The sequence below is a fragment of the Podarcis melisellensis genome (assembly GCF_964234715.1).
Source record: "Podarcis melisellensis genome assembly, chromosome: 2".
Classification (NCBI taxonomy): domain Eukaryota; kingdom Metazoa; phylum Chordata; class Lepidosauria; order Squamata; family Lacertidae; genus Podarcis; species Podarcis melisellensis.
Window position 1 is genome coordinate 105841405 of NC_138529.1, and position 10746 is coordinate 105852150.

Here is a 10746-nt window from a genome sequence, read left to right on the forward strand (position 1 = left end):
CTAATTGACAAAATATATATTCTGTGTAGATCTAGGAGGAACAGTGGCAAATGCAGTTGGTTCAAGTGCAAATTCTACTGTCAGAATGAAGCTTGACAGCTGCTTCAGAGATAGAACTAGTTGAACAGGTTTTCAGGTTAATAATGTAATTTTGGGAGAGAATAGTTCATGCATGAAGAAGAATCTATTTCCAGTTGTGGCCATAAAGGATGAAGGTAAGCAAATGCTTCAATAGTCAAAACTGTCATTCTATCTGCATAGACATAATGGACACCAAGGAATGGAACCTTCCAGATTTTCATCCAAAAAATTCCAAAATATTTAAAAGAGTCATTGGTGTTCTTGCTGTTCTAAATGAGTGTGTGAGTATAGGAAAGATCCGTTAGCTGAGAATCTGAGACCTAAGACAATGAGGAAGTTAGCTTTTCCTTGCTTTGGTGGTTATGTATACAGTTGGCTCTTGAAAAACAAGTTTTCCTCCTTTATGTGTGCTTCTGCTGCCAGAGGGAATGAAATGACCTTTGGCTGAGCGGTAAAATCTTTGACTGGCTGTGACAGGGGTGGGAATCATCAGGATGGTTGAGACCTGAAGACCCCGTAAAGCAGCCTTCCCCGTGCTGAGACTCTCCAAATGTGTTGGACTTCTAATCTCAGCCAATGATCAGGGCTGTCAAGAGTTGTAGTCCAGTCCCTCTGAAGGACACCAGACTACTAAAGGCTTGTTAAAGAGAAGCCCATATGGATGAAGGAAGTTATCCTTCATTGCTAGGAGAAGTCTGGTGGAGCAAAGAAACAGAATCATCACCCAGTCTGACCTGGTAAAGGAAATTCTCACTGTCCCTAAATATTGTGACCATCTGGTTCCTGAAAACAAAACCCATTTTCTGAGGGGCTTCTTACCCAGGCAGACCATTTTCAGTTTTCAGACTAGGGTCAAACTAGGGGTGGCAGTGGCTTAATAATGTGTCTGCCTATTCATGCATGGAGTTGGGGGGCAGGCTGGGGTTGCAGCTGCAGCAGAGTGCACACAATCATAGAGTCATAAGGGACCGGGGAGATCATGCAGTCTGCAATCCGCAGTACAAATGCAACGTCCTTATCCAGAGTCTATAGAAATGACCGTAGTGAATGCGGTTGTCTCTTCTATTTTCAATCAGTTTTTACTGCAAGAAAGTCCCTCCTGACCTATAGCCAAAATATGCTTCCCTGAAATTTTACCTCTTGACTCTAGAGCTTCTGTTTGGAGCAATAGACTACGTATATTGGACTAACTGGACAAATAATATGATCACCTTTTCTATATCTGGTTTTGACCTTAAAGAGGGGCATAGGAGAGAGGGAAGGAGAACCTGACCATGGTAAGGGGTGGCAGTGCTTTCCAGACCTCCTGCCACTGGCATCACCACAGCTTTTACTGGGAGGGACAAGACAGCGACGTGGTCAGTGTAGTGCAAACTCACTGGCAGAGCCAACCCAGCCCTTCCTGCTAGTGCATTTGCACCACCTCTCCTTGACCCTTCCCCTGTGGAGACCAGGCGGCAATGGGAGGCCAGGTAGGTGCTGCCCCTCCCTGTCCTCAACGTTACCTGCCCCCATGCCGCCCCCCCCATGCCCAGTGCATTTCTGCTATAGATGCTATTGGGAAGGGAGTTTGGGTGATGAACTATGAGACTTTTATATGAGGGGAGTGAGGAAGGTCCAGTTCCCTTCACCTTCACATAGGGATGTGGGGAGGGGATTTTGTCAGGCATGCCTTTTAATGTGAAATTGCCAGTTTTTAAACTTCCCTGTCATTTGTCTTAGGCTAAGGATGGCAAAGGATCTTACAGGGGCAAATCAAAGTTCTGTGACTGAATTCATTCTTCTCGGGTTCTCAAGCCAGCCCCAAATGCAGAAGCTGCTCTTTGCGATCTTCCTGACCATGTACCTGATGACCCTGCTAGGGAACAGCCTTATTATCATCCTTATCAGGACAGACTCCCGTCTCCACACCCCCATGTACTTCTTCTTGGCCAACCTCTCCTTCTTGGACATCAGCTATAGTACCACTATAGGGCCCCAGATGCTGGTACACCTTCTCTCCCAGCGGAAAACCATCTCTTTTGCTGGCTGCGCTACCCAGATGTACGTCTTCCTGTCCCTGGGGATAACTGAGTGTGTCCTCTACGCTGTGATGGCTTACGATAGGTATGCCGCCATCTGCCACCCGCTGCGCTACACCCTCATCATGAGCAGGCCTCTCTGCCTCAAGATGGCTGCCGGGTCGTGGGCCTGTGGCTTCTTCTTTGCCATGATGCATACTGGCTTCACCATGCAGCTGCCTTTTTGTGGCCCTAATGAGATCAACCACTTTTTCTGTGAGGTGCCGGCCATCTTGGAATTGGCCTGTGCAGACACCCGGGTCAATGAGCTGGTGGACTTTGTGGTGGGGGTGATTGTCCTCATGATCCCACTTTCTTTCATAGTGCTATCGTACGCTTTTGTCTTAGCAGCCATCTTGAGCATCCGTTCAGCCGAAGGAAAGTTCAAAGCCTTTTCCACCTGCACCTCGCACATCACCGTGGTGACTCTCTTCTACGGGGCTGCCATGTTCACATACATGCGCCCAGCATCCAGCTATGAGCCAGAGAGGGACAAGAAGTTCTCTCTGTTTTACAATGTGGTGACTGCTCTTTTGAATCCATTTATCTATAGCCTAAGGAACAATGATGTCAAAGGAGCCCTGGTCAAACTGGTTTTCAAACAGTAAGCTGTAGTGCCTAATGTTCACGGGCAGAAGCAAAGTAAAAACGAAAACAAGGGAAAAACGGTAGTAGCCCATCCTCTTGTCACTGCATGACTCATACACTGGTCAAGAGTGGGGATGAGGCGAGAAGGTTTCTGCATTTTGCTAAGGTACATCAGGCATCTGCCAGGGACTGGCTGGATGTCAAAGGGCAGTGGGAACCTCCAAGAGAAGAAAGCTGAAAGCCAGGGAATTGGTGGTGGGACTACGATGAGTGGCCAGAGGGAGAAGAGGGAGCAGACCGGGAGGAGGTGTTGGAAGTTGAAGGGGCAACAGGGTTTTGTGAGCAGGAAGCGTCTGTGGCAGAGAGCAGCCCAGACTCAGAGGCAGAAGCAGAGGCTGGAGAGGAGGGGGGCCAAGAGGCAGAGATGAGGCAAACAGATGAAGAAGCCACGGGTCTCCTATGCCTGCTGTGACCTGTTCCCCTCCTCCTTGGTCTCTCAGAACCCACTGAGGTATGAAGAGAGCGAAGCAGAGGCAGGTAAGGTGGCAGAGTCTCTAATTACTTGGGAAGTCCTGGGGGAAGAGGAGACTTAGGCAGCTGTGCAAAGATGGGGACCTTCAGTCCTCGCAACTGCCTCATTGGGGCAAGATCTACTGGGAAGAATTGCTGTGCTCTCTAGGCCTGAGCTGTATTGTTTCTTTGAATAAAGAGCGTTAACTTCACTGATGCCGTGTGAGTTATTGCTGGTCTGCTTCTGACACCCGCCCAGATAGAATCTCTGAGGGTGCTACAATATGCTGCAAGAGTAGGGAAGCGCAGGTCTCCGTGTCCAGCCCTCAGGAATCTTCCCAGGTCTTGCCCCTCACTGATCCTGCTCCACACCCTTCTTTTGCCTGGCTGGAATATGTCTTTGGCAATCCCTCTTGTATAAAGAGGTGTGTGTGTGTGTGTAATGCAGCCTATTGACCGGATTATAGGTCATATTCACACAATACATCTAAAGCACTCTTTTGCCACTTCAAACACTGTGGAGAGAGAAATATTTCTCCCTCTCGCTGGAATTCACATCCAATGAAACTGGACATTGGAATCTTCCAGATTCAGGACAGATAAGAAAATGTACTTCTCCATATGGTGCAGAGTTAAAACTATGGAAGTCACTCCCACCAGAGGCTGTGGTGTTCACCAATTTGGAGGGCTTTGGAGGTAAAGCCTATCCAGCAGGCTCGTTCTCTCTTGTTGTTAATAGTGATCTGTTGGTTCCCTGTGAAAAGGGAAAGACTGGAGATGCCATGGTTAACACTCCCGTTTCTGATCTGAGGGACAATAAAGCAGCAGAATTCAGGACAGTTAAAGTGGGGTCTCAAAACACCATTGTGCTATTTGAAAGCACACAAGATAGAAGGCAGAGGGGAGAGTTGGTGACTCTACAGAGAGTACAGCAAGGTCCAGGATGACCAAGAGAGGGAAGCTGGAAACTGTGTCAGAGCACAGAAGAACGCTTCCATGCTCAGACCACAGAAGATGAATCATGGTGACATTCGACTGGATAATGACAATAGTTGCGTCTCTGACTCTATGATGGATGCGCTGTTATCTACAGGAGCTGTGGGCAACTCCTTCTACCACCTGCCCCAGACATCAGAGCAAATGGTTGACACTGGTAGGTGATGGCACCCAGCTACATCTAGAAGCATGGGAAACTGCCTTAGATTGAGTCCACCCAACTCAGTAGAGATGACACTGGGAGTGTTAGGATATAGTTCCTGTCAGGGAACTGCCATCGGAGCCAAGAGGGGAGGTAAGGCTCCCCAATGACGCCGGAGAGGGAACCAGCAAGGAGAGAGGGAGAGCTTCCGCGGGGGAAGGAAATCAGCGTGACACCAGGAAGAAAGGGGAGGCGGAGAGGGCTTCGGAGGGAGGGCTTCGAGACTCTTCCAGCGAGATCAGCGAGGAGAGCACAGGACCTCCGCTTGGCACGCCCACTCTGCGCAGAAAGCTTCCGCGCAGGGAGGCTAGGCGGAGACTTGGTGTCAAGCAACTTTTATGTTGGAAGAAGTTCAGGAAACGCCCACTGACGGATTCTGCCAGTGATTGAGACAGCCACGGTGTAAGGGCTGTGCAGCCAGGGAAAGGTTTTAGCCATACAACCCAGCCTGGGGCAGTTGGCGGCTTACGCACAAGCAACCCCAATTCCCATTACAGTTCCATTCCACCTTAAATGGTCAGGCATGATTGTTGTGTGTCACATGCCTGTTTACTTCCTGCTCACTGGGAGTTTTCGTTTTGTATATAGCTTTTGTTCTGGCTGTTTTCCTGAACATGGATGCAAGCAGTCATGTTTTTCCTTTGTTCTGATCTACGCTGAATAAATATACTCTCCTGGCTGAATCTTCCATTGTGGAAACTCTGCAGAAAGGGTGTGCACGAGTCTTGAAATGTGTCTGAGGCTCATGTTGCTAATTGACTGATACTGTTCCAATAGGAGACCGGGAGATTGTCCGGAGATGACCTGGAGGCCTGCCTGATGACTTCGTCTCCCTGGCAGTATCCCAACAACAGGTTATGGGCCCAGATTCAAGGCACTTATAGGACAGTAAGACTGCGGAAGACTGCGAGAGGTATGTGGGGAAAAGCAATACTTTTCTGTGCCGCAGCAGAGTTTTTGATGTCCGAGCCAACTAATTAGGCTGGAGGAGAGCAAGTAGGCCTCGTTGATATACGAGCTGCTAAAGATAAGGCTGGTTGTAAAAGGGAAACCAGCTCACGGTTGGCTTTGTAGGGTTTAATGTAAGGGACATACCCAGTTGTCCCTTGAGATAACAGAGTTAGAACTGGGGGTCTTGTGCATGCAAAACAGACGCTCTGCCATGGAGCTATGAATAGAAACCTGCTGTCCGCTTCATGGGTGCTACTAGACAACCCACGTAAGAAACACTGTGGCGTGGCATGGCGGCATCTTCCCGTTTCTCCTCAGGCGGCAAAATGGGACACACCGGCCCTGGCCATGGCTTTCCACCACAGGTTTCAGAGGGCTACATGTTTCCCCATCTCTGACATAAGAGGTGGTTCTTAATTGCTCCATTGGTTCAAATCAATATATGGTTCCTTTTCAAATCAATAAGTGCCTAGCCTCTTTTAAGCTCTAATTGGTTGCATTTCTATGTCTTTGCACCTGATATGCAGAATTCAGTTGCGAGTCTGACTGTTTGGAAAATACTGGTATACTGAATGTGGCTATTCTCTGCTCCATTCGATAAAGTTATTATGCCTCTGTTTCACTCAATGTCTCTGGGTACCTCCACATCCCATAGGCAATTGCTGCAGCTTCTCCAGCCCAAACTTTAATTAAAGCTGTGGGATTTAGGCGGTGTGTAAACCCAGAAAGGCTTTTCTCTCCCAGGGAGACCATTTTAATTTGCCTGAATGATGCAAAGGAACAGCCATAGTTGCAAAATAAAATAGATTGTTCCAGCACCATATCCCACTGGTAAGGATTCCTTGGGCTATAAGAAGCATTTCACGGAGGAATGCAGATGGACAGTGAAACATCAGAGGAAAGCATAGCAACCTTTTGTGGGGTGTAGATTGCAGGTAATAAGAAGATGGGGACAAGGCAGTTTTAAAGGGCATTTGGATTTCCAGTGGGGCAACCAGGACTTGAGTTGGGGGTTGAAGTTCAAGATGCCATGACTCAGCCCAGTTCTCCCCAGCAAATGACCACTATCAGCCCCCAGAATTGTTGGGTGTGCTGAGGCTATGAACAGATCTGACGACGGCCCCCACCAAGTCCTTTCTGCTCTCTCTCTTTCAAATCATGTTATAGTCTAGGGGGACTGGGTGTTGGCCAGCTGCTCATTTTCCTTTCCCATTTTCAGTTATCTGTATGTTTATGTGCACTTTTCTATACATGTTTGTTAACACTGGTTCGCTGAAAAATTCAGGTAAGTGTGACTTTCAAAGGAGGGCTCCGCTTTAGTTCTCACCTTGTTCTGGAAAGTGTGGATTTGACAGATTAGTCTTTTAATGCAAACTGAATATCTCCCCAACCCACTATTCCCAAGGGAATGTGTTTAGTGTCAGGGCAGCAAAAGCAAAGAGCATTTTATTCCTTAGGCATGATGGTGCTCTGGTTTACGTGGGTTTAAAATGCTCAAAGGTTCTGTTATTTTAATAAGACTTGGCAGACTGTTGTTTGTTCCTCTTGCTCCATCTTGCCTATCAGGAATGTAGAGAGAGATAGAAAGCAGGGGATTCGAGAGGAGAGGGGAATATTTCTAAATTGATTTTTAGATTCGTAATAACTGTGTGCTTCACAAATAGAACTGTGTGCATCACAACTGAAGCACCCAAAGACTGTGGGACAATAAAGTCCCAGGTTTGAGATGACCCAGCTGCAGCCCTATGGATTTCTGAAAGCCACTAAACTTTTGCATTCAAATTCTAGGGTTGACATATGCAAAGAAGGAAAAACCCAGACACAAAAAGTTGTTGAGCTTTTTGCAAAAACCCAGACATTTTGCTGACAATCCCCCCGGATTGTAATTTCAACATTGGTATCCCGGACATTTCCAGGGGGAAACGGACATGTGGCAGCTCTAATTAAAGCATACAAGCCTGGAGCTTTCCCCCCAAACATCCTCATTTCAGCATGACGTATGTAATCTCACTGACCACTGAATACATAAGATGGAGCTACTGTAGAGAATGTTTTAAAATCAAGTTCTGGCAGCTAGGGTATTCCTTTGCTCCTTTCTGTCTCCTTCCCCTGGAGTGCTTCCTTCATTACTTCTCATCTCGCCCTTGCTATGCTCCAGTTCTCATGCCTCCATCTTTTTAGGTGCCCCTCTGACACGAAGGATGAATGGGACATCCTGGACTGAGTTCATTCTTCTCGGTCTTCTCAACCACACCGTGATGCACACTGTTTTCTTTGCTGCCATCCAACTTGCCTACCTCATTGCCTTGTCTGGAAACTGCCTCTTTCTATTTGTGATCCAAACTGGTCCTGATCTTCAGACCCCCATGTACTTCTTCCTCAGCCAGTTGTCCGTCATGGACATCTGTCTAATCTCTACTATTGTCCCCAGGATGACTGTGGATTACTCAGGGAAGGAGAACACGATTGAGTTGGCTGGGTGTGCGACACAGATGTTTTTCACGCTGACCATGGCAGGAGCAGAATGCCTCCTACTGAGTGTCATGTCATACGACAGGTATGTGGCAATCTGCAAGCCTCTGCAGTATCCCATCCTCATGAGCAAGAGGGTCTGCTTGGCCATGTCGGCCGGCGTCTGGGTCGGTGCTTCTCTTCATGCCTTGATACACACCATTTCTGTGTTCCAACAGCCCTTCTGTGAATCAAATAGGATAGATCAGTTCTTCTGCACAGTCCAAGCTCTGCTGAAATTGTCCTGTTCTGATACATCCACTTATGAACATGGGATATACCTTACCGGCATAATATTGCTTCTCGGTCCCCTCTCCATCATCCTGGCTTCTTACATGGCCATTCTCATGACCGTCCTACAAATGCACTCGTTGGAAGGGATGCGCAAGGCTTTTGGCACCTGCCTGTCCCACCTCTGTGTGGTTGGCATCTTCTACGGAGCAGCCAGTTTTAAGTATATGAGACCCAGGTCCTACAGAACGGCACAACAGGATAAGGTTATCTCTGTGTTTTGTGACATTATGACCCCGATGCTGAATCCCCTGATATACAGCCTGAGGAACCGAGATGTGTTGGCTGCACTGAGGAAACGGATTGAAAAATGTACTCTGAATATACCGTTGAGTAAATTCTGAGGCTGGCCACCCCAGAGGCAATCTCTGGGTGTAATCCGTATGGGGCAGGGGGTGGCTGAGGAGAGATCAAAGTTGCATGTGGACAGAGGCAAGCCTTCAGACACCCTATGCTGCCCTTCTGATAAGGATTCCCACCCACCATCCCCTTTAATTAAGAGCAAAAGTACTGTATTTTTCGCTCTATAGGACGCACCTGACCATAGGACGCACCTTGTTTAACAGGGGGAGAACGGGGGGGAAATTCTCCCCCTCTCTGCGCAGCGCCCCTTCAGCGAAGCGGCAGGAGAAACGGAGCCCCTTCCATTTCTCCTCCTGCTTCGCTGAAGGGGCGCTGCGCAGAGAGGGAAAACTGTGCAGCGCCTCTCCAGCGAAGCAAAGCCTGGAGAGCAAGAGGGATCGGTGTGCACCGACCCCTCTCACTCTCCAGGCTTCAGGCAGCTATCCGCAAGCCTTCGGAGCGCAGCAGGAATTCTTGTGGATAGCTGCCTGGAGCCTTCGGAGCGCAGCGGGAACTTCACTCCATAAGACGCTCACACATTTCTCCTTAATTTTTGAAGGGGAAAAAGTGTGTCTTATAGAGCAAAAAATATGGTATATGACTCCATGCTATGTATCTAACAAGCATAGTCTGGCCTTTTGACCACTTTGTATTGGAGAAGCTCAATGTCCTTGCAATTGTAACAGACGTCAAAGATAACAGAAGACAAAGAGGCTGGTAATCCTGTGTAAAATATTTGTGTAAGATTCAAAGCCATGCAACTTTGATGCAAGGAACAGGGATATCTCAGAGAAGTGCTTGGAAGTGGTTGGGTAAAATGGGGACATGTGCAGTGCTTGTTGGGATGCAGCCAAGGAATTGGGGGCAATTGGCAGGCCCCCAGCAGGACCCAGCCCGTGTGCCGGGCGATCTCAGGTCCTTGGATAAGCATGAAACTGCAACCCTAGCTTCAGAAACCTTCAGAAGCTGGGCACGCACACTCAGCAGAGTAAATAACGCTGCACAACAGAAGTGGCAGGGAGAGGCTGTGGTGAGTCTATTTACAAGCAGTTTATTCAGCATACATCAGGACAAGAGGAAAACATGTCTCTCTCCTTCGTGTCCAAGCAAGCAGCATAAGCAAAAGCTATACACAAACAGAAGTTCCCAGCAAGCTGTGCTGGAACGGAATATCCTAACAGTGCTATGGATGAGCATGGATTGGGAAGAGAGAAGGGGATATGGGTGGGAGAGAGGGAGGTTCTGGTGGAGATCAGATTTGTGGTAAATTGCTGAGGGAGATTTAACAGAAGGGCTGTGGAAGAGAAGGTGTGTGTGTGTGTGTGTGTGTGTGTGTGTGTGTGTACGTGGCACTTTTAGGACCCTGCAGTGGAGATTTTTCACTTAGGCTGACTGTGTCTTCTTCCAAGCTCCATGCAAAAAAATTAAATAAATGGATTTTTTAAAAAACCAAATCTCTCTTCCTTGTTCTTCAGCTTTCTTCCAAAAAGCCCACCTCTTAACCCATATATAAATGAAAGCAATGTAAATTACAACTCCAGTTTGTTCACTTGTTTCCCCCTCAGATTATGGGTTCATCTCATTTAATTTGTCTACAGAGCTCTCTTGTTTTATAGAGAGCAACTGACAACAAGAGCCAAAGGCTCAGAATTCCAAGAAAACTGGTTTGTTCCTGTTAGGGAACTGACATCGGAGCCAGAAGTGGAGGCAGGGCTCCCAAGCGATGCCAGAGAAGGGCCAAGCAGGGAGAGAGGGAACTCATCGGCTGGGGAAGAAAATCAGCGTAACACCAGGGATAAAGGGGGGCGGATGGGGGAATCGGAGAGGGGGCTCCAGGACTCTTCGCCGGAGACCAGCGGGGAGAGCACAGGTCCTCCGCTACCTACACCCACCCTGCGCAGAAGACTTCCACGCAGGGAAAGTAGGCGTAGACTTGGTGTCAAAGAACTTCTTTGCTGGAAGAAGTTCAAGAAACGCCCACTGACGGATTCTACTAGCGACTGAACAACCACGAAGTGAAGGGGCTGTCCAGCCAGGAAAGGTTTAACCAGGCTACCTAGCCAGGAGTGGCGGCAACTTACGCACGAGCAACCCCCATATAACCATTACAATTCCCTCCAAACTTCTGACTGACATTTGGTCAAATGCATTTCCGTTCCCACAGGTGTTCCCTGGAGGCGACATGATGTATGTTATACAATAGGTGTGAACTGC

General features: G+C 48.1%; 2 protein-coding genes across 2 annotated transcripts in view; both read left to right on the plus strand.

The window, feature by feature from the left end:
* Nucleotides 1–3296, plus strand: part of LOC309365064 (olfactory receptor 2D3-like) — a 99084-nt gene extending 95788 nt beyond the window's left edge. Inside the window, exon 4 of the mRNA XM_081903195.1 lies at nt 1804–3296. Coding sequence (XP_081759321.1) covers nt 1811–2749 — 939 coding nt within the window. The 5' untranslated portion in view covers nt 1804–1810 and the 3' untranslated portion in view covers nt 2750–3296. The remainder of the gene's footprint in view (nt 1–1803) is intronic.
* LOC309359310 (olfactory receptor 2V1-like) overlaps nt 1–8534 on the plus strand; it is a gene marked incomplete at its 3' end in the record, with an annotated part of 107792 nt that extends 99258 nt beyond the window's left edge. Inside the window, exon 3 of the mRNA XM_081892830.1 lies at nt 7946–8534. Within this exon, the coding sequence (XP_081748956.1) occupies nt 7946–8534 (589 nt within the window). The remainder of the gene's footprint in view (nt 1–7945) is intronic.
* Nucleotides 8535–10746: the final 2212 nt, after the last annotated feature.